The sequence below is a fragment of the Rhinolophus sinicus genome, linkage group LG05 (assembly GCF_036562045.2).
Source record: "Rhinolophus sinicus isolate RSC01 linkage group LG05, ASM3656204v1, whole genome shotgun sequence".
NCBI classification, from domain to species: domain Eukaryota; kingdom Metazoa; phylum Chordata; class Mammalia; order Chiroptera; family Rhinolophidae; genus Rhinolophus; species Rhinolophus sinicus.
The window spans coordinates 53,157,583-53,183,663 of record NC_133755.1 but is presented as its reverse complement, the minus strand read 5'-3'; the positions used below and the strand labels follow the sequence as shown (position 1 = coordinate 53,183,663).

General features: G+C 42.6%; 2 protein-coding genes across 8 annotated transcripts in view; one reads left to right on the top strand and one right to left on the bottom strand.

The window, feature by feature from the left end:
• The window catches only part of SLC4A5 (solute carrier family 4 member 5), an 84,745-nt gene extending 72,443 nt beyond the window's left edge, over positions 1–12,302 (top strand). For 2 of the 6 annotated variants that reach the window (XM_074332192.1, XM_074332196.1), the window contains 5 exons: positions 1,950–2,018; positions 2,678–2,851; positions 4,997–5,152; positions 7,824–7,891; positions 10,392–12,302. In XM_074332192.1, coding sequence (XP_074188293.1) covers positions 1,950–2,018; positions 2,678–2,851; positions 4,997–5,152; positions 7,824–7,891; positions 10,392–10,557 — 633 coding nt within the window. In that variant the 3' untranslated portion in view covers positions 10,558–12,302. Of the gene's footprint in view, positions 1–1,949; positions 2,019–2,677; positions 2,852–4,996; positions 5,153–6,699; positions 6,785–7,823; positions 7,892–10,391 lie in introns of all 6 variants that reach the window. The other 4 variants (XM_074332193.1, XM_074332194.1, XM_074332197.1 and 1 more) reach the window with 4 other exon arrangements.
• Positions 12,303–13,152: 850 nt separating this feature from the next.
• Positions 13,153–24,250, bottom strand: MTHFD2 (methylenetetrahydrofolate dehydrogenase (NADP+ dependent) 2, methenyltetrahydrofolate cyclohydrolase). 2 transcript variants are annotated; one of them, XM_019750340.2, is made up of 8 exons: positions 24,094–24,250; positions 19,726–19,910; positions 18,334–18,456; positions 17,195–17,347; positions 16,663–16,770; positions 15,860–15,952; positions 15,342–15,467; positions 13,153–14,308 (listed from the first exon to the last, which is right to left on the bottom strand). In XM_019750340.2, the coding sequence occupies exons 1-8, from the start codon at positions 24,192–24,194 to the stop codon at positions 14,145–14,147; spliced, it is 1,053 nt and encodes a 350-aa protein (XP_019605899.1). In that variant the 5' UTR covers positions 24,195–24,250; the 3' UTR covers positions 13,153–14,144. The 2 variants fall into 2 exon arrangements, with proteins under 2 accessions (XP_019605899.1, XP_074188292.1); XM_074332191.1 differs by lacking the exons at positions 19,726–19,910; positions 24,094–24,250 and adding an exon at positions 19,524–19,654 and having other exon boundaries at positions 14,008–14,308.
• Between the last annotated feature and the right edge of the window lie 1,831 nt (positions 24,251–26,081).

The following is a 26,081-nucleotide window of genomic DNA, read 5'->3' as shown; positions in this document are numbered from 1 at the left end:
AGGTTTGGTGGGACCCCAAATTCTGCATTTTCAATAAACTCACAGGGCCAAAGATGACACTTTGAGCAGCAAGGAATGAAATATCTCTCTCTCTCTCTCTCTCTCTCTCTCGATGGTTGTACTAATTTAGACACAGTGACATTTATTGTTAGAGCATCAGTGGTAATATTCAGTCCTTCCATGGCCCATTTGCAAACCTTTGGTTATCTTGCCAGATGATGGAACTGGGGGTGAAGTGGCCACGCAACTGATGGGCAGCATTAATGCCTTTCACAGTCAGCTCTACAGATTCCCAGTCCGTCCCAAACCCTGAAGTTTTGTTTTGTTGGTTTGTTGGTTTTTGCTTGCATCTGGCCACAGCTCTTCAGGACTGTGGATTTCTGCATTCTGCCCCAGAGGAACGCCTGACCATGTCAGAAGCCCCTCCTCTGAAGACCATGTGGTTCTCATGGTCTCAGCCTCAAATTTTATGGGAAGGCTGTGACATTCTTCTGTTTGTGGGACTGTGATCATTGTTGAGTGCTTTAACAGGGGACACCACCTTTTTGCCACTTTTGCCTGTCATTAGGGCCTTTCCCTGAGGATCCCATTTGTACCGATTAATCTAGAATTCTAGATCACAGCCCCATCACTGGCTGGAATGTGATGTCATGTGCCTTTGGGATTTGCTGGGAAAGCTGCTTGAACCTGCAAATAACAGGACTGGAGATGATTTCCTAGGCTTTATAGTCAGTTCCCGGTAACTACAAATTATCTAAGACTTAGCTCAGTTTTCCTGTTTGATGTGGTTTTCACACTGCTTAGGGCAAAGGGGAAGTTTTAAGCCATCTTGAATTTACGTTATTATAGATTATAGCTAAGTCTTTTATTTAAGGCTTCATTTCTCTCTCAATGGTTCCCACACTTGGAGGATGACTAAGACAACGTTGTTTATTAAAATTTTTACCTTGTTTCATAGTTAGGCCAAAATCTCATAAGCTGTGTACAATGATGCCGTGTCCCTTAAGTTCAAATGTCTTGGATTGTGGTTTACGGCATATGGGTTCAAATCATGCTTTGTATTTTAAAAAATGAACGCAGTCTAATTTCTCTTAAGAGAGAAGATATTTATTTGGTTAGATTTACTGACATTCTGAAATGATGTCTAACAGTTGGGCATAGTACTTTGGTTCGCCCATGTGTCCCAACACGACAACCCCAGGAGCCAGGCAGAGCAACCTGTGTGCCGTGGCGAGCCACGGGTGCAGATAAACGGAAAGAAAAGAAGCAGAAACACAGTTTGGAGAGACAGTGGAGAAACACCTCAAAAGGCTTCTAAAGAGTCCTAATGATGACTGCAGAATTGTATCAATGATATGAACCCACTTTTGAAAAAGCCAACAAGCTACCTGTGAGCATGATCAGAAGGGAAGATAGCCACAAAACCATTAGTGCTTAGTCGGTGATTAGTGGTCGCTGGTTTATAAATTCTGTGTTTTTATATAAGACGCATGAGTTTCGTTAATCAGCCGGTGCTCCCTGCCGGTGTGGGTCAGCTCACTAGTGGTCCCCAGCCCCCTGCAACCTGAGCAACACAGCTTTGGGGGCCCCTCAGCTAGGGCTGCAGGTAAGAAGGGACAGACAGGAATAAGCAGGGGGCTTTCTAAGCAGCTTCCCCACATGCCAGAGGTGTCTTCAGACCACATGGCTTCTGCAGGGCCCCAAGTGGGGGACCAGGCTGGGAGAGCAGCTGCGCCTGGCACTAACTACCCCAGCTTATGAAGACGGCAGGAGAGCTCCAGGGACCCTCTCCCTCTCCACGGACACTTTGGCTGCAGATCTGCTCTGAGACCCTCAATTCCTCCAAACATCCAGGTCCTTTGCCGCGTGGGTACAGCAGAGGCAGGCCAGGCTGACACTGTCATACAGAACAAGGTGGCCAAGAGTTTTGCTTCCCTCTCTCATTTCAGTACATCCCCATGCCCGTGCTCTACGGAGTCTTCCTCTACATGGGCGTGGCCTCCCTGAATGGCATCCAGGTAAGGCTTGTCCTTCCTCAAGCTGATGAGATGGAGTCAGCCCTCCAAGTCTGCTTCCGTGTCACCAAGACCCCACGTGCTCCCTCTCCCAGTTTGATGGAGGAATAATAGTAATAATGACACTACCATTTAGTATGTGCCAAGTAAAGTAACTCTACCAGGCACTTTATGGGTGTTATATAATTAAATCCGTATAAGTAGGTCCTCTGATACCTATTGAATAGATGAGGAAACTGAGGCTCAGAATTCAAAGCCCAGATCGGGCTGACTCCAGCGAGCATTTAACTACATCTCTCTCTTCTCTAAGGCAAGTCTGGCAGAAGAAAATATTTTGTTTTGTTCTTTATTTACCATAATACACTGGCATGTCTTGGATTGTTTGTGCTCCAATTAAGTTGCATTTTCCCTGACTGCGGATAGTGTTCACTTGCGGCCAGTTTTAGGGCCGTACCCCTCAGCCAGGGCTCAAGCCCTCTCCCCTAAGATGTCACTATATGTCCTCCTATCCCTCCAGTCTCCTTCCTGTACATCCTTACAGTCTGACCAGGGGCTCCCCTCTATGAGACCCCATCGCAGCACCCCTTCCCCACCATCCCAAGCCCCCAGCAGGGCCACCTGGGTCCCCATGGCCTGGCTGAGCCTTGAGCTGTCCTTGACAGTTCTGGGAACGCTGCAAGCTCTTCCTGATGCCAGCCAAGCACCAGCCGGACCATGTCTTCCTGCGGCACGTGCCCCTGCGCCGGATTCACCTCTTCACCCTCGTGCAGATACTCTGCCTGGTGGTGCTGTGGATCCTTAAGTCCACCATGGCTGCCATCATCTTCCCTGTCATGGTAAGGGGGCCGCTTCCCCCTCCTGCTCCATGGACTCGTCCTGGGCAGATGTCCACGGGGAGGTCCGTCCTCGGCTTCACCTCCTGGTGGCCTGACTCTCTCAGGGTCACAGAGGCAGGGACAGAACAAGACTGGGGTTGTGAGTCCAGACTAGATGGGGCAGGGAAAATGGAGAAGAGGGAAGGGGAAGAAGGTCTGGGTGTTGGGCAGAACTTGCAGAGACAGCTCAGCACTCCCAGCTCTACCCAGCTGAGGTGGGGCAGCTCAGGGAGAATACAGAAGCCACTCACCCCCCTTCCCACGCACGCACTCTGGGGTGGGATGGAGAAGCTGGGCAAATGCAACAAGGAGACTGAGGTCCCCACTGCTAAAATTCAAGCCAAGTGCAGAAATAGATCTGTGTTCAATATAAATCCTTTCACCACTCAAACTAACTGAATTTGAAAAAGATAAATGAGGAGGGGGAGGACTAAAATCAGAGATCAAGAACTTCAAAGTCCAATGTCGTTAATATAATGTTTGGTGAAGCTGAGGGAAGTACCTGGGAGTTCTTTGACTATTCTTGCAAATTTTATGTGAATGGAAAAGTATTCCAAAATAAAAAGTGAAAAGAAGATAAAAACCAACAATAGGTTGCATCTGGCCCCTAGATAACCCCACCGGAGGGAAGTGGCCCCAGGCCCCTGCTGGGGCGTAGTGGAGCCTGAGAGCTAATGCTCAGGGAAAGCCCTGGGGGGGCCCCAAAGCTGGAGATGGAGCCAAAGTGAGGACACGGAGGTAGAATTTGAAATGGGGCCTCCTGAGAGGGCGCTATGTCAGTCATTTTTTTTCTTTTCTTTTTCCATTTATTTACTTATTTTTATTAAATTGATTGGGGTGATAATGGTTAGTAAAATTACATAGGTTTCAAGTAATTTTATAATAATTTCTATAATACTTCATCTATGTACTGCATTGTGTGTTCACCACCCAGAGTCAGTTCTCCTTCCATCACCATATATTTGACCCCCTCTACCCTCTTCTCCCTCTGGTAACCACTAAACTGTTGTCTGTGAGTTTTTGTTTCTTTGTTTGTCTTGTTCCTTTGCTGCTTCACAACACCAGTTTTATATCCCACATATGAGTGAAGTTACATGGTTCTCGACTTTTTCTGTCTGACTTATTTTGCTTAACATAATAATCTCAAAATCCGTCCTTGTTGTCACAAATGGTAATATTTCATCTTTTCTTATGGCAGAATAGTATTCCACTGTGTAGATGTACCATATCTTCTTTATCCAATCATCTGTTGAAGGACACTTTGGTTGTTTCCATGTCTTGCCCACCGTAAACAATGCTGCAATGAACATCAGAGTACATATATCTTTATGGATAAATTTTTCAGATTCTTGGGGTAGATACCCAGGGGAGGGCTTGTTGGGTCATATGATAATTCTATTCTTAATTTTTTGAGGAATCACCATACTTTTTTCCATAGCAGCGGCACCAGTCTGCATTCCCACCAAGAGTGTATGAGGGTTCCTTTTTCTCCACAGCCTCTCCAACACTTGTTATTGTTTGTCTTGTTGATGATAGCCATTCTGACTGGGGTGAGGTGATAGCTCATTGTGCTTGATTTGCATTTCCCTAATAGCTAGTGAAGTTGAGCATTTTTCATATATCTATTGGCCATTTGTATGTCTCCTTGGAAGAAATGTCTCTTCATGTCCTCGGCCCATTTTTTAATTGGATTCTTTGGTTTTTTGTTGTTGAGTTGTTCAATGTCCGTGAACAACTCATTAGAGTCACTCAGCACCCAGCGGTGCGTGTATTAACAGCCTACCAGGTGATTTGATGCAAACTCAAGTTTGAGGAGCACTGATTTAAAGGATAACTGTAGTTCTCCAGCCCATGGTCTCCACCTGGATCCCCACCTCAGTTATCACAGGCTTGTCCCTCTGGGTCACTGATAGGCATTGTCACTCGACTGAGGGAAGCCAGAGAGGAACCAAGGTGAGCAGGAGGTGAATAATGGTTTGTGGGAGCTTTGATATGGCTCCAAAGACACTGACCAGAAAAAGTCCCTGAACATGCCTGACTGAGGGAGAAAAACTGTGCCCAAGCTTGGGGCCTTGAGCTGCCATTTTCTCTGAACTCTTACCACAGATCCTGGGCCTCCTCATTGTCCGAAAGCTGCTGGACCTTATCTTCTCCCAGCACGATCTGGCCTGGATTGACAACATCCTCCCAGAGAAGGAGAAAAAGGAGACGGATAAGAAGAAAAAGAGAAGAAAAGGGGCCCATGAGGACAGTGAAGAGGAGGTAGGGAGGATATGAGGCCCGGGCCTAGTGGGGAGATCAAGAGACCCTCCCTCTCCTTCTACCAAGGTCAGGAATGGGGTGGCTCCTCAGGTGGCCAGCAGCAACCTAGTCCAGGATGAGCTGAGGCTTCTGCTTTTCTTGGTCTGGGTGCTGAGAGCTTATCTGTTTATGTGAATATCTTCAGAATGGGCCAAAGTGAAAGAGCCCCTCCATGCAGGGAAAACTCGACCAAGTCCACTCTTTCCCATTCCTGTGGGCTCTTGAGGCCATAATCAAGAGCAGTGCAGTCCCCTGAGGGAACAGGGCGGAGACTGACTCCATCATGGAGGTGGTTACGAAGACTGACCTCCAAAGAATGGAGCAGGCTGGGGGAGGAACCTGATGGGGGCTCAGCAGTAGACTGGACTTCTGGATGGACTGGAAGCCTGGGGACAAGGTTTGCTTGGTCCTGCCCCTAGGGTACCGGGAGGTGGGGTAAGAGGCACGTGTCCTCACGGAAAGGAGGGTGGCCACATTCCCCAGATGCCTGCAGTTGCCCTGACTGCCCCTCCCTTCTCCCATGTCTCCTCCCCATTCCACCCCCAGAACACTCGGAGTCAACAGACAAGAAACTAGTTTAGAACTTACAGTAAATCACAAAATGTTAGGCAAAAAATTGTCTTGTTCAAGTGCTCATTACAGATGTTGAATCAGTTCGCCAAAAAGGAAGTGATTCACTCACGATGGACCTATAGTTAAATGTCTTAGAGGGAATTAGGAAAACCATTTCTGACTTTGAATCAGATCATTTCCAATAAACTAAGCTGTCCATGACATCTCCTAATCCCATGCCTGGTTCTCATTCTCCCAATTTGACCCAAAACCACAAGTTGTTCTCCTAATGACCTTGCCTTTTGCAGACCAAAGCTGTTCTTAGGCCAATCCTTGCTGACTGATTGGTGGCGATTAAACCATCTTCTGATGGTAGTGAGAGACCAAAACTTCCTTGGTCCTTAATTACTGTCCTCTTCCAGGAAAGGAAGAGGCCCACCATTCATTCACATGTTTTTCATTGATGGTTTAGATTTGCCCAGATAGGTTCTGAGAACAAAGAAACCAAGAATCGAAGTGCCTTTTAAAGACAAATACTTATTCTTTCATTGATTCATTCAATCAATATTTGAGTGGCTACCATGTACCAGGGACTATTCCAGGGTCAGGAAAAGTTATCTCTGGATTACACGATATTTGATGGAAAAACAGGATTCAATTTACACAAATTTATTTTGCACACGTCTTTAAATGGCCGATGTGTGAGGTTCACTCCCAAATGACTGGTTACTGTGACAGTTGAAACTGTTCTGATGAGTAATGTTCCCAGAAGAGGACAGCGGGCTGTGTGATGCCCCTTCATTGGGCCCCAGGGTGTTTGCGGCACGCCTTTTTAGTCTGGAATGTAAAGGGGTGGTAGTTTGCACACTGTGGATATATGTGTTTCCCATCTTGGCAAAAAGCCAAAGCTGTTGTATTGGTGGTGTTTATCAGCTTTTCCCACTGTTTCTCTCCAGCCCCAGTTCCCTCCTCCCTCAGTTATAAAGATTCCCATGGAAAGTGTCCAATCAGATCCCCAAAACGATATCCACTGCATTGCCAGTAAGTAAAACACACGGTGTCTCTCCCTTCCTTACTACTAATCCTTTATCTCTTCCTTGAGGAGTATCTGTCTTTAATTCAGAGGATCTAATGGTCTTTGATGTGAAGGACTCCTGTACTAGGCAGAGTTCAAAGAGAATTGGTCCAACTCCAACCAAATGGAAACCCCAAACCAACCCTGCAGACTCCAGTGATCAATCTTCACTTTAGTTTAGGCAAAACCCCTCATTCCTTCCTTTCCCCTGGTGCCCTCAGATGCCTGTGGCACCACCTGGCATTGTTTCAGACCACGTCGATCCAAACATGACCAGCTGAGCCTCCCATGTTTTCTAGTGGTTGTTGAAATGATTGAGAGTTCAAATCTAAGTTGAGTTGTCCTTTAGAGAAACAGGTAGCATTGCATTTGGATTATAAATTAGTCAGAAAGTTCCACTAGTTGGCCTGTGATTCTGTATGAATCACAAGCACCTTCCACCTGCTGAGAAGGAGGCTGTCTGCTGGGGGGATCAGGCATTGCTTATGAAGATGCTGGGGGATTCTGTAGCTGCCTTTACCCACTCCCAGCCTCAGCTCCATATTGGTGGACAGTGCTGTCATGGAGACAACACAGCTTGAGATCCCAACCTGAGTCCAGACCCCATTGTTCCTAATGTAGATCTTGCCACTTTCCTCAAAGACCCAGATTAGGGATCCTGCCAGCCCCCAACGGCCCTTGAAGGGCTTCCCATCACATTCTCCATCAGAGGTACCTCTTTGAGTTTCTCACGCTTCTTCCCCTTCCCATTTGTATAATTCCATACTCCTTTCTCACTCTTTCCTGGCCCTCCCTATACTCCCCCATGCCTAACCTGGCTAAGAGCCCTCTGAGTGAAGGAATAACTGAATCAGAAGCCCCCCATCCCTGTGAGGGCCCTGTGTTCCTCTGTGTAGTGTTGGCCATGGGGATAGAGAATAGGAAACAATGGGTGAGGGAAAGAGGATCTTCTCCAGTATAGTCCTCAAACCTGCTCCACATCTGACATCTTGATTTTCTTGCCAGGAAAGAGATCTTCCAGTTGGAGTTACTCATTCTGATTCTTCCTTCAGTGACTCAGACCTTGACCAAAGGTAACAGCCGTGAGGTGAATTCCTTGGATGTTGGATAAGAGACTAAGAAAAGGCCAGGAAGGTTGAGGGACTAGGCGCTCCGAGACTACTCGGTGTCTCAGTACAAGGCCTTTGTGATCCACGGCAGAGAGAAAGGCTGGCAGGCCTGATTACTGCATGTCCAGTAGCAAATTTGTCCTCTTACTAGCATAATAACATGATCACAACACACAATGGTATTCCACTTTAGAAAAGGGAATTATAAAATATTAGGCAATGTGAAAATTGAAAGTAAATACTGAAAAAAGAAAACAACACAGAGGAAAATTAGACATGACTTAAGTATATATAGTATCGAAAGCTGGGATACATGAATTCTAAGGATCAAAACACCAGGTAATCTAATACTCTGTGGAGTAAAATAACAGCAGGGTTAATTAGCAAAGGTCAGAAAGGCTAGCAAAGAAAGCTAACTAAATAACAAAGATTAAGTGGAGATAAGAACAGTCCAGAAAGGAGTTCAGACCTAGTTTCCAGGAGCCCCCAGGCTGACAGTGTGATTCCCACCTGTTCTAAATGAGAAGCCATCCATGATGAAAGTGGGACTACTTGGTGGTTGAAAATAAGGGGACTCAAAAATCGAAAAGAGCAATTCAGGGGCAAGAACACCGGCCTCAGTTACTACCAGGGAAGATGGTAGGGGCAGCCCTACTCCTACGCTGCACCCTAAACTGAGCAGGAATCACTGTACTGGGTAGGACAAAAAAAGCACAACCTATCCAAAGTCCAGACGTAGATGGTGCTCTCACAAGAGATTTTAGGAAACATGTACGGGATCTTCTGAGTTATAAGTCAGAACTCTAATCCCATGCTAGGGTGAGAAGAAACTTAGCACCAGTACAAGGCTCCCTGAGCGGTGGGCCCAAGACCGCTCTAGCCCAGGAGTGTCACATGTCCACATTACGTCTCTGACTGCCTTCTTATCACCCCTCCCCAACCAAGGCTCGTATGCCCATAAAGTCGCTGATCTTTATATGCAAATGTATTAGGAGAAAGCAGTCTGTCTATCCTGATTTATTTTCATTTTAAAATGGCCTATACTAAATTGAATCTCTAATTGCCTTAATTTCAGTCAGTGGAGAGAGAATTTGGACCATGACAGGGCACGTCCAGAACCCTGTTTGATTATACAAAGCATGGGACAAGATCAGCAATGTAGAAAATTCGGTAACTGGCAACTGCACCTCCGAACTCCACGGGTGTTTTACCAAATCTATGAAAGCAGATGGAAGCAGAGACCACTACATAGCAGGATTCGGTTTCAGTGAAGAAAAAGGCTCAGCCATATGCTATAGTTTAACACAGGTTAAGCATCCGGGATCTACCAGGCCGCATGCTTAATCCCTGGGGATACAGAAAGACAGGCCTGTGAACAGACACACAGCGTCTGGTGCCAAGAACAATAGAGCACAGGAAAGAGGAAAGACAGTAGCCCAAGGGAGGGATTTGCCTTATCTGGAACATGAACAGGAGCTTGCCAGATAAAGTGAGGAAGAGAAAAGGGCATTTCAGGCTGTGAGAAAAGGCTGGAAACACCATTTGAAAACACACACGCGTGCGCACACGAAGACAGGGATGGATGGAGCAAACTACAGGTAAACAGGAGTGTGAGCATCAGGAGGCCCTGTCTTGCCGTGCTAAGCAGCTTGGATTCTATGAGGTGTGGTCACAAAATACAGTGAACGTTTACATTTTTAAAAAAGTATTACAGTAAAAGACACATTGCCATTAATCCCCCTCAAAATACTCCCCTTCGCTTCAAACACACTTGTCCCATCTTTCTTGCCACTTTCTGAAGCAGTTCTGGAGGTCCTCTTCGTGAGTGTCTAGTTGCGCTGTGGTGGCTGCCTCCATGTCCTGAATTACTTTGGGGGAAGAGCCAGAAGTCACACGGTGCCAGATCCGGTGAATAAGGTGGATGAGGACACACAGTAATGTTTTCATTTGACAGAAATTGCTGTACCAGTGCGATGTGTGACACGGAGTGTTGTCATGATGGAGGATGAAGGAAACACACTCACGAAAGACTTCCAGAACTGCTTCAGAAAGTGGCAAGAACGATGGGATAAACGTGTTCAAAGTGAGGGAGAGTATTTTGAGAGTGATTGATGGCAATGTCTTTTACTGTAATAAATTTGTTTTTATTTAAACATTCACCATATTCTGTGATCATACCATCTATGTTTTGAACACTGGGAAACCATGGAAAAATTTAAGCAGGGGAATCAGAGATTTGTGATCCAGAGATTTCACTTTGGAAGCAATGTGAGGAATAAGTTAAAACAGGGTGAGACTAGTGATGGCGACAGCTGAAGACCAAGCAGATAGGATACTGCTAGTTCCTATGATATTTTAAGAGTTCATCAGCAAAGAGAACTACTTGCATTAGAGCCCTGCTCTGAGGAATAGCATGAAAAACACCAACCACTCAATAAAGCATGCTTCTCTTTTTCTCATTCAGCATCACCTTGCACTTCAAAATTTCCTGTCCAGCGTCACCTGCTTTCAACTACTCACAGAGCCCCGTGTTCCTGGTGCCACAGATGAAGATAGAAATGGAGTCAGACTGTGACTTCCCAGACATGGACATATATGGAAGAGAAGGGGCCGGCGAGACCACCCTCTAGGACACAGCATTCCCCAAATGGGGCAGAGGTAGGGCATGGTTTAGTCTTCACTGTGAGGGTCTGGGCCACAGCCCTGCACTTCTCTGAGCTTGTTTCCTTATTTACCAGACAGACCGAGTCATTATCCCACTTGATAGAAAAGGAGATGTTGATGAAAAGTACGACTACTAAGGGGCAAAACTCTCACGTTCCCTTTGTAGTTATGAAAACAACTAAAGCTAAATGTTATACCTTATTTTCAAATACAGTCCAGCATTGCAATTATAACATTTCTTTTGAAATGAAAAAATGCTTGACTCCCAAAGCTGTAGTTAAGATAAAGGGGCAATAGTCAATTTTTATTTAAGTGATCAGTTGAGAATTTTTTTAAAGGTTAGATTTTAAAGTGTCTAGATGATCTTGAAAGAACTCTTAAAATACTCATACTTCAATAGAGCAAGGTTGGAAAATGTTTTGCAATTTTGTATATTATGCAATGCTTAAAAGTCCTATCTTTTCTCTCCCTCTCATTCTGTTTGCTAAGGGTTGTATGAAAAGTTTAAACCACCTGCATTTGGGTCTTGCTCTACCAGAAGTTTGACTGGGACTTTCCCAGATTGAAAAGCCTGTTCCCAAAGTCTGTTAATGAAAGAACCAACACATTTGAGTGGATATGCTTTTAAAATAAATTAGTTCTCGTTAGAGTAAAATCGCAAACCACGTTAAAACAAAATGGTCCTTTAATTACTGGTTTTTCATGCCCAGAATCAAATTTCCTGATGCATTTGGCTAGGTCCTTCTTGCAAGTTTTCAATGGCCTCATTCCCAAAGTCAAACTCCCGTTCACATGAGCAGTGCACGTTAGGCAGAGATGTCAAATTCTGGAAGATTAACTTTGCAATATTAGGCTATAGTACTTTAAAGGAATGCTTCGACGCAAGTGGGGTAGATTAAAACCCATTACTCATGAAGCAAACATTTTCCTCATGTAAACTTACGATCAGTCTTTATCTTTGATCCACGATTAACAAACGCAAGCCATGTTTATTTAGCACCTAGTATGTGCCTAATAGCCACAATGCATCTGACATTTACCTTCTCCAAAACTATGGATTTGAATCTTGAGTAAATCATTTAGTAAGAGATACTACATTTACTCAAGATGACAAATGCAGGTGCTTTTTCTTTATTCCTATTTTTTAGAGTAGCACAACAGTTAAATGTCTCTCCAATCCTGAGCCTAGAAGTCACTGGTCCATAGAAAGCTCTCAATCAACTGTTTATTAAATTAAATCTCAGAGCTCCCTTCCAAGGGTTACTGCCAAGAGGTAAAGCTCTAAACCTCTATCACTTCTGATAGCAGAATTACTTAGCTGCTCACTAATCCAGAACCATCACCTGAGTTTAAGTATAAATTCTCTGTCTTCATCTGAATCAATACTGGGAAAGCTAACAGTCTACCCTTAGCATTTCAGTTGTAAAACTTGACCAATTTTCAATAGCACTTCGTTCAAATTAAATTGTAGAAATGTTATGGATTCAGGAGTAAATATGCTTGATTAATCAAACAAGCTGGAAAACTACAAAGTTAATTTTTGTTGTTGTAAATTGATCACTGTAATTTTCTCCTTATATGTCATTTATATTTTGTATATACATAAACATTTTAGTTTTGATAGCTTTGACATATTACTTCTCCATGCAGTAGGTTGGTACTTTTTTCCACTTGTAACTACAGTTCAATAAAACTTAATCCTGTCTGCTCATCTTGCTCCATGTTTAATAATTTAGGTCAGTCAGCAGGCATGGCTTATGGACACGAGCTACACCTCACTTACAAAGACATCTCTAGCAAACTATTATCTTCTTTCATCACTAGAAAACTATGAAAAGAATAAAGGCAGCTGGCAAAGGAACAGGAGGGAGTAGGTCAACTCCCCATTGTTCTCTTTTCTCTGTCTGCCTCAAGCTGCCTGGAGCAGGAGCTGCTTCTCCCTGTGTGAAAGCCAAAGTACCCAGTTCTGGTGGGGAACACACAGGGACCTATCCTAGGCTCAAAACGTGCACCACAGATACCTTCTAATGTCAAATCAAACACACCAATTTAAAAAAGTGTGTGTGTTTATGTATGTATGTATGTATGTATGTATATATATACATACACATTCATTCCGTACGATTCAGAATATATATATATATATATATATATATATAGAGAGAGAGAGAGAGAGAGAGAGAGAGAGAGAGAGAATACACACACACACACACACACAGGGAAAGAGAGAGAGGATGAAATTGGCAAGCACATCAAGTCCTGTGCAAATTAAATAATGTGTAAATTAAATACATGGTTTAGAAAACAGCCAGAACAAGACTAACTACTTAAATGAGTTTTACAGATTAAGGTCCTGCCTTGGCATAACCTGTTGGAACGTAAGATTAAAAGGACTGGTCCGGTTTCTCCACAGCTCTTGAAACCAATTTAAGGCATAGGGTTGGGAGTTACCAAATATAGGAATACGTCAATTACATCCAATGAGGAAAATTAACTATGGTTAGTTCATAACTAAGACAATACATTAGGAGGAAGATAAGGTATTTCAGAAATTCATTCCGTACGATTCAGAATTGTTTTATTAAACAAACAAATGAACAAACAAACAAACAAAATTCATTACTCAAGCTCTTAAAAACCTATCAGGGGAAACCAACAGGCGCTTCAGAGAAAAGCAGGCAGCTACTGACAAGTCTTTGGTGGAAAAGTAAGTTGCATACTCATACAAGCTGCCCTAATGATGATCAAGCCCAAGTTTTATTTTTCAAAAATAGGTTTCAAGATTTACCAAAGAAACCACACAGACACCCCCAACAGTACAAAAATTTAACAATGAAGTTTAAAGATATAGGAAAAACCAAGTATAATAATACACTCAAGTTATTTATAAAATAAGCCTTTCAAGCCTAGAAAACTAAAAAGGGGAGACCTCATGAATGGTAACACACAAAACGGGCTAATCGCATATGGAACAACCCTAGACGTCTTTCCAGTGACTAAGCTATAAAATGACAGCTCAGGATACTATTAACATGTAACTTTTCTTCTGGTTATCAGTCAGTACATACAAAATTAGAGTAAATATTTTTACTCAATTACCATCATTTCTTCCTTTTTACCTTTTCCCTAATTTTCTCTAGCAACAGTTTTCCTTTGGTTTGACCAGTTGAACTCGAAAGGTTTAGAACCTAACATGAGTATCAACTCTTATTGGAATAGCACTTGGGAAATGCGATCCTAGAAAAGGCAAAATGTAACTGAAGTGATCTGACAAAGTTAAGCAGCCATTCTCAGTGTGACAACGACCTCCATGCTAATTAGCTTGACGGCTTCTCTTCAGACTGGGTCACAGGACCCAGCACGATTATGGCATGCTCCCTGGGAGGTGCTGCAGCTACGTGCCCGAACACCCACCCATTTAAGCTTTCAATAAATACAAAGCATCATTTAAAATCATTTCAGTAGAATAAATAAAAAATACTGCATTGCTATTGGCCTGTTTTGCCTCTTGCACTGGCGTAGAGTACTGTTCATGACGGGGGAGACACAACAGTTAATTAGTTGCCACTCCGAGCTCCTTAGGCTTCAGTACATCCCTTTCTTCAAGTCTCAGCACCTTTTTTGCAGCGATAATGGTATTCTTCATTAGCATTGCCACTGTCATGGGACCAACACCCCCAGGGACTGGAGTGATGTAACCAGCTTTCTTTCTGACTCCTATAAAGAAACAAGACAGGCAGATTGCTTTATTTATGACAAAGGAAACGTATGTATTTTAACACATGGAAGAAGCATTCAAAGAAAAAGCAATACTATACATAAGCACCTTTATAAGCCTCGAACTCATACAGAAATCACATCTTATTACTTCAGAGTAAAGGCTTTTGAACATACTAATAAAGTAACATGTATATAATAACCAAAGTTGTTCAATGAATATTTATACATCTAAATAACCTGTAATTTACTAGCCACTTCCCTCCATAGTAAATCAACTTAAAAAGAAACATCTCAGTAGGTTGTGTGCGAGGTATACCTATAATAACAATAAGCATTGCCTCAATTAATATCTGCCAGAAGATTTTTCTTAATTTTACTCTATATGCAATGTTTATTCATATTGTTTACCCAAAACACTAAGCAAAGTAATTTTCTGGAGAGTAAGAAGTAAGTTTTTTTTTAACTCAATCTTAAAGGAAAAATACTTAGCTGCCTAGGCTCAGGTCTGACTATTTAATATAAACAGAAAGCTAGAAATAGAATTATCACCATAAAATTCAAATAAATGTGATACTTTAAGAACTGACAGGAGAAATCTATCAAATTCCAAAATTTCAAGTATATGGCTTTTACCTGGACTATTTTAACATTCTGGGTCTGGGATCTCTCCTCTCAGTGTGAAAATGAGAAATCTGTAACACTTTTTAGGAGACTCAATGGTTTAGGAAAATCACTTCATTAAATTTTCAGACTTGTTAAAAGTCTTATAGTTGTTTTAATTATAAAATAACCCTAAAAAAAACTTCCCTGAAAAATTTATACCTGGTCTCCATAATTTTATGATACAAACAAAATAATTCTAGAATGTCCATAATTTTAAAAAAGATTTACCTCAATTCTTGTGGAAAGCATTTTAAATGGTGTTATTTAAATGGTATAAGTTTGACAGTTAAAGTAAATGATTGGTCCTAAATGTCCATTAAAGGTAGTATTTATTTATTTTATATTTAAAAGAAATTAGACCATTTACCTTCAAAATCCACATCTCCAACCAACTTGGGTTTAGCCGTGATGGGATCTTGAATTCTATTTATTCCCACATCAATAACGGCTGCGCCTTCCTTGATCATATCCGCTGTGATCAGATTTGGAATTCCTGGAAACGGAAACAGAAATGATCAATTTAGTACTGAAAGGAAGATCCCACCTGTCAGATTCTTATCTAATTTTACTTTCAAGAAACCTAAAAGATCTAATTAGCTTGTTTTATAAAAACCTATAGAAACTATTAACCAAAGTTTTTAACATTTAAACTTCATATAGTAAATAGAACTCTTTTAAGGCTGTAGAAATAACATTCATTCATCAAGTCTATAATGGAATGCCAGAAACCACTATTCCAACAACAAACAACTCTTCTCCTCTTTGTAAGTAGCTCACAGTGTCCATTCCAGAGCAGTGAGGAATGCAATGGCAGTGAGGCGGGCAAATTCTAAGATAAGAGGTTCATCCTTTCAGGTGACATCCTCCCGTCCCTGGTGTTCTTACCTGCAGCAGAGACCACAATATCTGCAAGAATTGTATGTTTCTTCAGCTGCTCTTTGGGGGTGTATCGGTGAGATATTGTAACAGTGGCATCACCTATGAGTTAAAAAGTAGATGTCTTGATTTCTGAATCAAAGCTGGGGCTGGGCTATGTTTCAACTAGGCAAACCATTGTAGAAATTCAACATCTCTGAAAAAATAATTGACTAAATTCATGTGCCATATTTTTGGGACAGCCAATTATCATTTTTGAAAAAAATGAATACTTGATTTCTTGTAACTTTTACCTGTTGGTCCTAGCTGGGTACCCTTTGGAGTCATATATAATTAGATTTAGTCTTTATCCTAATTAACAGTTTTTCAAGAATTTGACCTTTTCTAAACAAAATGTCGCTAGAATTATCCAGTCTTTTTAAAGAAGTATGCTGGAAGATACCTGGAAATATTTTATTTTGCCATTGTTTCTGATATAATCATGTAGGGTCATATTATGATAATCATATACGATAACTCTGATTCAAGGCTTTTTCTGAAATTAACAGAATTTGACAAACTGACACTACAGTCACATCATTTCAATCCTTCGCAGTGGTCTTAAGATTTTTTTTCTACCAAATGACATAGAACAGGATACTAACTTTAAATAAGAATTGCTTCTTAGCTCCAACTATCAAAGCCATAACTGAAAATTTCTAAGTGCCTAACCATGCTTATACTCAAAGTTAACACGTTCAGAAATCCACAGGACAGCCTCTGAAAGCTCTCACATAAGAAAGAGGACACTCCTCCAAAAGCAATTTCCTTACCTCCAGGACGTTCGTGTGCCCCATCTGTGTGTAGCAGCATTGCAATAGGCATTCCAACATTTTTTGACCGTCCAGCTACAACCACATTCTTCCCTAGGGTTGGAATGCCTAGGAAAAAATACACAGGAAAAGCAGTGCCAGACTGTCTTAGGACGGGAAGCAAAGGAACAGGAAGGCAGATGGCCTAGGACACAAATCTAATTGTGATAATGAAAGAAGTCGCTAAGCGTATGGCCTCCTCAGTCAGTTGGCCCTATGACATAGTGAAGGCTCAAAGAAAACATTTTGTAAGCTACAAAATGTTACATGAAAATGTTACATGAATGTGCACCATCATCGCTATTCAAGCTTAAGTTTCCTTCACTGAGGCTTCTGGATTAAATAACAAAAATAATCATAAGCAACTACTCTGGGAGTAGGACTAGAGGCCATGGGGTGGGAGTTTCCACTCTTTGCTGCTATGAATTTTCACCATGTGCAAGTACTACTTTTAAAATACTAACACAGACATACAATTACGGGATATACCTACCAGTTCGCTTAATTATCTCCCACACACCCCACGGAGTAGCCGGTAACATGGAATACTGGTCCAAACACATTCGCCCTACGTTAATCACATGAAAGCCATCAACATCCTTGTCTGGAGAAACAGCATTGCAGATCTTTCTCTCATCGATGTGCTCTGAAAAAGAAATCAGAGCAGGGGCCTTAAGTCACTGTTGTGTAGCTGGCACTTCTCGACTCCGGCTCATCTGATTTATTACACGGACCCGTTCTCCTACAGTTTGCCTCTACTTGCCTCCACAATTTACTTCTTCCATCTGCACAGAAGGAACACATATCAACCAAAGCCAAATGCTAATATGAAAGCCAACGTTCTCTTCCCTGCAATAACTGCTGCCGTGCACTGTCCTTTCCTGTCAAGATCTCAATAGCAAATCAAGGAGTAAGTTGTATTCTGATGTGGGGGAGGAAAAATGATTTTTCCTCCTACCTTTCTCAACTCTTCTGACTGGGCTAATAATCAAATTAACATGAAACAGCTTAACAGGAGAGAACAACCAAAATTATTACATATGTATATGGGGGTGGGGGGGTCCATAAAAATGAGACCCAGGACAGACCAGGCAGTTAAGACTTCTATGCCATCTTGATCTAAGGAGAAGGGGTTTTTGTTTGGGGACTTCAAAGGGCAGCAAGTCAATTCACATGGAGATAGAAAAACAAGTGTCTGGTAAATAAATGTTTGCTGGGCCATTTTTAACAATGGGACACAGGGAGAACTTTGACCAAAGGGCCTTGCTAGGTTCCTCCCTGTCTGTCATACCCAGTTCATATTAAACCATAGTTATCTACAATGATAGCTCCCTTCCTGGAGCAGGTCCTCTATCTAAATTCTTTTAGGCCATTAGGGGGAAGGTCAAAGGTTTTCCCTGAGGCTTTTGTTTCTTAATAACCAGCTTAAAGTAATCAATATCCAAAAAGGCATATTTTTAGGGTGGCCAACTGCTTCCTCTCCCTCAGTAGGTCTGTCCCATATCTAATGAAATATTCAGTCTCTTGAGTTTCCCTCCCCTTTAAGTCAAATTCATACGAGGGGCCAGCTGTATAAAGTAACCAAGTCTGTCCACTCCTCAGAAATTTTAAATGGTGGCGCCCAGAACTCACCTGGAAGAGGCAGCTGAACAAGGAGGCCGTCTACATTATCATCATTATTCAGTTTATGGATTAAGTTCAACACTTCTTCCTCTGAAACTGAAGCTGGTTTCACAATTGTCTCACTGTTGATTCCTATTAAGAAAATTTCAAGGTTAAAAAACATTGAAGCATTTCACGAGCAATGCTACAATATGTTGCCTGCCACAGTCTTCTACCTTTGAAGTTTTCTATTATCACACCCACCCTGGTAGCTGAAAAGCTTGAATTGGCTCAAAAAACAGCCTAAAACAGTAACTTCACAAATACAGACACTAGAGAACGCTGGCTTGCCATGTTCTTTTTTAAAGATTTTTATTAAAAATATACTTAACATATAATATTGTATTAGTTTCAGGGGTACACCATGGTTATTCAACATTTATATAACTGAAGTGATAACCATGCAACATTTTCTGTACATATTCTATGTAATCCTCATTAACCTCCTTTATGGGCAGGAGACTGAGGCACAGCAAAATGGGAACAAAAGCCAGCTAGTGACGAAGCCTATCTTTCCAGTTCCAAAGTCCCTGTTCTTTCCACTGCACCATGGTACCTCCCAATGTCTTAGAAAGCCATGGTTTGCTATAGAGGTTCTAAAGGTTCTCAATGAAAAGGGCAGGAGGTGTCAATCCCCAGTAATACAGAATAGAGTGCACCAAGGACTCAGAATCCAGTAACAATGCCCAGCCATGCCAGTGCTGTCCCAGCCCTTCAGCAGGGCAGGGCACCTGGCGCTCGGACTACTGACCCACAGAAAGCCCACCCACCTCTGGTCTACACAGAGTCCATGGCAGACCGACACCTAGAACACAAACCTCCCCTCGCCCAGGTCCACGCTTTCTGCATTCAAAACTCCAACCACTTCTAACCTGCAGAATGTCATTGGCCTTCGAACCAATTGGTGAGGAAATCGCAGCTACTTCCCAGAAGTCATTCATTTCCTTCAAATCTGACTGTGTCCTAGGCTACATCACTGAGGGCTCCTCCATCGTCCCCCCCAACACTCTGTTGCCTTAAACCTCACGTACCCACACACCTCAGTCACAGACGCTCAGCATCATGCTTAAAGCAGATGTCGGCTGTGCCCAAGGCCTCCTGTCCCACGTCAAGACTAAGAATGGCAGGCAAAGATCAGATAAACTAAGAATTTAGCTTACTTTTCAGAAGACACCAAGAATACCAATCCTTTTCCTTCTGTCCTAGTCCATAAGCCTCCCAACTGATACAGCCTGATTTCATTATGACAAAGTTTTGGCTACAGTTCAATCACATTAGCCTCCTCTGCTTGGGTTTCTAATCAGAAAAACAGGAAGAATAAATTATAGTGGAGTTGGCCTGGGATCTGAGAGTGACACATACCCACATCTGCAGCGGCCCTGGTTTTGTTGAGGACATAGGAGTGACTTGCAGGATTCTCACCAACCAGAACCACGCTCAGATGCGGCCGTTTGTTGCCGGATCCCACCCACTCATCCACTTCCTGCCGCACTTCCTGCTTGATCTGCTGGGCAAGTTTTTTTCCAGAAATAACAACAGCTTCATTTCTGCAGCAGACAGGAGTCACAAAACCAAATACTAACTTGAATTATTGTAAAAAGTGAAAAATCAGACTACAAAAAAAGTGTTATTAAATACCCAAAAGTTGGGGTTTTGGGGAGGGGAATTGGAGGAAGGTGGTCAAAAAGTACGAACGTCCAGTTAGAAGATAAATAAGTACCAGGAATGTAATGTACAACGTGATGACTCTAGCCAACACTGCTGTATGATACACAGAAAGTCATTAAGAGAGTGGGTCCTAAGAGTTCTCATCACAAGAAATTTTCTCTTATTTTTATTGGATCTTTATGAGATGAAAGATGTTAATTAAACCTATTGTGGTAATCATTTCACAATATATGTAAATCAAACCATTGTACTGTACACTTTGTGTCCTCAGTGTCATGAGGAATGCTCCAACTTCAAAACCAATGAAACATACAATTGTTTGAAACATTGAAACAATCTATTCCGCCTTGCGGCACATATTTGGTTCACAAAGATAATATGTATCATGGTACTGGATGTCTTGTATGGTCAGATATGATTACTTCTCAAGGCCTGTTAATTTAAATGGAATTTAAACGTTTTAACAGTCTTTAAGCCTTCAATGCCTGCTTTTTACTTGCATTACAATGAAATACCTACTTTAAACCAAATTTCAATGTCTTAGATATAATGCTGTAATTTTATATCTAACCCTTATATTAATCTGTATTTGCATCTTGTGAGGTATTAAGAAGATAGCATAATTTTATAGCAAACCAAATACTTTTACCCAGATTTTATGTAATGATACTAGCACAGCACAAAATAATAAGAGCATTTTATGTACACCCATGGCACATTAAGGAATTGCAAACATGTTAATATTTACAAATTCATTTCAGAATTAGAGTTGAATGGGGACTTCATCACAAGGGCTTTGTTGATACAAATACCCATGGCAACATTCCTTATCTATATAGTACCAGGAACAACCGCCCCAGGCCAGAAATACATGTCCAACCCTAGGAAACTATAGAGTGAAAGACTACTTACAGAAGGCTTAGGACACTCACTTATGTTGAATGAAATAACATATATAAAGCTCCAAACAGCTATATATTCAATAAAAATCAATTTCTTACTCTCTTTTGTTGGTTAGATTTATATCTACATATATATACACATGTATCCTTAATACATATATTTTACACATACATACATATGTATGCTTAACATGCAGGAGATATATTTTATACATTCATAAGGAAAAAACTGTATTAAAATTGTAATACTCAATATATAACAACAAAAAATGAATACAAGTCACGTTTGACTTCTGCAATTACAAGAGGTGCTCAAAGTGGTTACCATCAGCATCCAGATACTTCTGATTACAGCGAACTACTGCTTGAGCAACATTGACCAAAGTGACCACTTGTATACATTTTTTTGGCATTCCTGATATATATATATATATATATAGTGTGTGAGAGTGTGCGTGAATATATATAATATATATATTCAGTGAGGAGGATTTAGCTTGCAATTCATTAAAAAGTTCCTTTTGAATGCAATAAACTTGGAGAAAATGGTAGCAGCACATTTGGGCTCAGAATGACACTAAAATTAAGGACACAGAGTTCTGGGAAAATTCAGTGTTCCAAGTCGCAAAGGCAGGTTCTGGATGTTATGCCAATTTTCTTTAAAAAGGAAAAAAATCTCAAAAGTAACAAGTATCAAAAAAAAAAAAAAGCGCCACAATGCACTGTGCCTGAATAGCTCTCATAATGTAATTATTTTAGACTTCCTCTGCATACCACACAACTCTGTAAAATGTGTATGAAACACAGTCCTGTGAATGAGTTATTACCTAATTTCCCATCATCCCTTTTGCCAAAAGGCAGAAAAAGTAACTACTACCCCAAAACAAACAGAAACACAGACTTAGCTCAGTCCCACAGGAATCCAAAATGTATTAGCTAATAGTTATTTTTAATTAAATGCTCTCAGTGATGTGTTTAGAAAATTTTCCATTAAGATTATGAACTAGAAAGAAGTCAAGAGGATTGTTCAAATAAAATTCAAAACTAAAATCCAAGTCAGTAACAACTTCACTTTTCTCCCTTTTTTTTAAAGATTTTATTGGGGAAGGGGAACAGGACTTTATTGGGGAACAGTGTGTACTTCCAGGACTTTTTTCCAAGTGAAATTGTTGTCCTTTCAATCTTAGTTGTGGAGGGTGCCGTTCAGCTTCGAGGAATCGAACTGGCAACCTTGTGGTTGAGAGGACGTGCTCTAACCAACTGAGCCATCTGAGAGCTCAGCTCACTTTTCTCCTGATGCAATAGCTTACAGTACTGTAATTTTCCATGAAAAATTAACATCGGGTGCATTTTACAATTCATGTTATTTTAAAAAGAGTTCTGTTATCCACTAATTAATGGAAGCAGATACCAGTAAAGGAAGACACACAGGGGAATGGTACTAATATCTGTTAAGTACTAGTAGGTGGTTTTCATGCTCTCAGTTACCTTGGGGCTATCATAATAACCCTGTTACTCAGAAGGGGAAACTGAGGACAGTGGAAATAAGATACAAATACAAATCTCTGCTTCCAAATTCCATTTTTCCCTGTACCCCACTGTCTCCTAGGCTACAGTACTCTAAGGGCGGGTTGATGTTCCTGAAACCCTCACACCACCACCCTCCAAAAAAGGAATACATGTAAACTCATATTTAAAAATAAAAATTTTTGTTTTACCAGCCAACAGTAATCAAAGCAATACAACAGAACGGTGAATACCAAACATAGTACTGCCCTCCGAGGTGTGGAAGTCTACTTATTCATTCAGAAAAGCAAGTGAAAGGAGGGCAGTTGTTACTGCAGAGTAAGCCAACTGGTCCAGTACTTGAAGTAATGAATTAGAGGATCTTTATAAATCTCTTTTCAGTCATGAAAGCCACAGGCACACGGGGCCAGTACTCAGGAAGGCGGGAAGTGGGAGAACCGTTTAGTAATGAGAGATGGGGCTGGAAAGGCAGGTCAGGCTCAGACCAAGAAAAGCCTTGAGTGCCCCCTCCCAGGTCTTCTTTCAAGAGCGCATATATCCGCATTCTGTGCTTCAAAGGCACCTTGGCAATGTATCTAAAAACATTTTTAGAATGAGTGGAAATTACACATGTGTTCTGCCCCCTGAATGCTAGGTGAGTTCCATTAAAGAACAGTTTTTATCATCCCTGAATTTGCACAGCCTAGCCCAGTGCCTGGACGAAAGAAGGGGCTGCTGTTACAAGGCTTAGGTCTCTGGCGATGCAAAGGCTCTAAAGATTTAAGGGAGAGTGCACAGACTTAGGGAGAGAAACCACAGCGCCCCCTCCGCTCCCTCCCCCAACCCAAAGACTTCAACCTAGATTTAAAAATGAGAGTTTGAGGTCCAGAAAGATGAGGAAAAACCTATTACCTACCCAGGTAAACTCAACTTCCCTTCTCCTCTCGGGTATTTATCACCTGAATTTACTCAGCCTGGCACTGACCAGCTGAGTGGGCTGCAGTCAAAGCCCTAGTGACCAGAGCAAATTTATTCTCGTGGGAGGGAAATGGGCAGCGTTAAGAGCAGCGCGAGTCACACTTACCTGGAGGAGGGAAGCGCGGGTACCACGGCAGCAAGCGGCCTCAGGGATTTCATCAGACTGCACCAACCCCCTCCGCCGCTAGGGTCCCGGGAAGGGACCGCTCGCTGAAGGCTGCTCATTCAGAACCCTGTCCGCGCTCACCAAAGCTTCTCAGCTTTCTTCAAGACCACTCAGCATCACCGCCAAGGGCGGCTGGCGGGTTCTGGCCGGTGACCTCCGTTTGTTCCCGTAAATCGGGGCACCTCAGAGCCCGCCAGTGCCTTTGCTGGGTACCCGTCCCGCCCGCGGACTGGTCACGGCAAAGGGACACGCCGCGAGCTTGAAGGAGACCGGCTCCCTCCGAAAGGAGGGCTCCAGGTAACAGCCCACCCCGTCGAGCGAGCGCCCCGGTCCCCGGCTGCGGCCGCGCTGGGCTGCCACGTCGCCCCGCCACACCCTCCCCGGTGGCCACCACCGCCCGGGACGGAGATGCTCAGGGAAGAAGTCCCTCGGCTCCCTCCGGAGCCCAGGCGGCCCCCCGCGCTCGGTTGCCCTTGGTTTCGGCGCTGACCCAGCTCCCGACCCTCTTACCGAACTGCCGAGAGGTGGAAGGGACGATGGCGGAGGCGGCAGTTCTGGGCGGGCCGAAGCAGCCGGGTGGCCAGCGTGGACACGAGAGAGGCAGCAGCCATTGCCCACGCGGGTGTCGGTGCCTGGAGAGAAACGCGGGCGCGGGCCGCGCGATTATACGGCTGGCGCGTGTCAGGCCCCGCCTCCCGCCGGCACCCATTAGTCCCTGTCCGGTAAAGCCCGGCTTGTGATTGGAGCAAGGAGAGCCCGGAGCGGGGCCCTGGAAGGCTCGCAAGTCTCGGTAGCACGCGGTGATTGGCTGCGGAAGGCAAGCCCCTGCCAGACGCAGTTGGTGGTGCCCAAGCCAACACTAGCGTTTGTTCATTCATTGCTTGAACAAATATCTGAGCGCCTTCTGTGTGCAAGGCGCTGTAAAGAGTGTATGAAAAGATAGATAAAATACCAGCTAATACATGTAGACGAATGATGGAGTTAGAAAACAACTATTTGGCAAACCATAGTAAAAATTGATTCAGAATCATCAATGGATGTCAAAATAACTGGGTGAAGTTGGATTTGGAACAAGATATTCTCATAGAGGATTCCCAGATCCTGAAAGTAAAAATACAAGACGCCCAATTAAATTTGAATTTTAGATAATTTGGGAGGAGAGTCGTACTTACACTAAAAAAAGTTTTCGTTGGTTATGTGAAATTCAAATTAAATTGGGCTTCCTGTATTTTATCTGGCTGCCCTATTTGCGTAGTCTCAAAGTATCTCTTCCACAAAATTCGTACTAATAGAAACGGTAAATTTACAGCCGAAAAACCTGACAGCTATCACCTTAAACACGTGATCAAAGTTAACACCACCAGTAATGGGACACACACATTGTGTGTCCCGAGATATGACGCATTGGACACACCACTTCAGAACCCTTAACAAGTCTGAAAATCGAATGAAGTGGTTATCCTACACGATTGAGTCCCCTAAAAAAATGTTACTGATTTTCCATTTACACATTGAGAGAAGAGATGACAGACCTGAAATGTTAAAACAATCCAGGAAAAGGCCATATTCCTGTAATTTTGAAATATTCTAATGGATCATAATTTAGTCTTGAGGAAATATCAGACTGTCGCTAGAGGCTCACGGGGATGTCCAAGAGAGGACTCAACCCGGAGCAGGGGTGACCAGCTTCTTGTCTTCAGCAGGAGAAAGAACTCAAGAGGGAGACAGATGCGGGAAAGCACAGGAACTTTATTGAAAGTACACAGTTGGGAGGGAAGTGCTGGCGAACTCAGAGATTAAGATCCGCGGAGGAAATCCTGACCAGGGTTATTTATACCTCTCTGGAAGCAGGTTTTGGTGAAGTCCCATTGACAGGCTCATCAGTTCCCTCCCAGTAGGTGGGATCCTTAGTTCCCCGCTCTTTTTTCCTTATTTGGCTCCTCTGGAACTGTCACAGCGTCAGATGCATGCCGGGTGTCGTAGTAACTGCAACGTAAATAAGATTATAACAACATAATTAGCTAAAGGTCACGTCTGGGTGGGGGATTAGCCTTGCTGGGTGAAACTGGTTCTTGTTCTTCTCCAGCTGCAGGTACAGGCACTGACTGCTTGTATAACCAGTGAGGTTCCTCACGTGGTATCCTGGAGGGGGTTGTCAATTTTCCAGGACATCTATCCTGCCTCAAGAGAAGCCCAAATTGAGAGCTGTTCTACAAGAAAAGTAGCCTGTACTCTTTGAAAATGTCAGTCATGAGAGACAAAGAATGAGGAAATGTTTTACATTGAAGGAGTCTAGACATGACAATTAAATGCAATGTATGATTTCTGAATCAAAAATTGTGGGTTTTTTTTCTCTTTTGCTGTTTTTCTCTCTGTCTTTTGCTATAAAGGACATTATAGGACAATTGGCAAAATATTGATAAGGTCTGTAGAACAGCTAATAGCATGGTATTGTCAACAAAAAACATCCAGCCTAAGAGAAAGCCTATGAGTTTATT

Bases quoted from the DNA above. Each gene is read 5' to 3' on its own strand.
- MTHFD2 (XM_019750340.2), bottom strand. From the start codon at position 24,194: ATGGCTGCTGCCTCTCTCGTGTCCACGCTGGCCACCCGGCTGCTTCGG. The intron at 19,911-24,093 runs GTAAGAGGGTCG...TGTCTGCTGCAG, and splicing joins TTCCACCTCTCGGCAGTTCG to AAATGAAGCTGTTGTTATTT. The intron at 17,348-18,333 runs GTGAGTTCTGGG...TTTCTTTTTCAG, and splicing joins TGTTCAGCTGCCTCTTCCAG to AGCACATCGATGAGAGAAAG.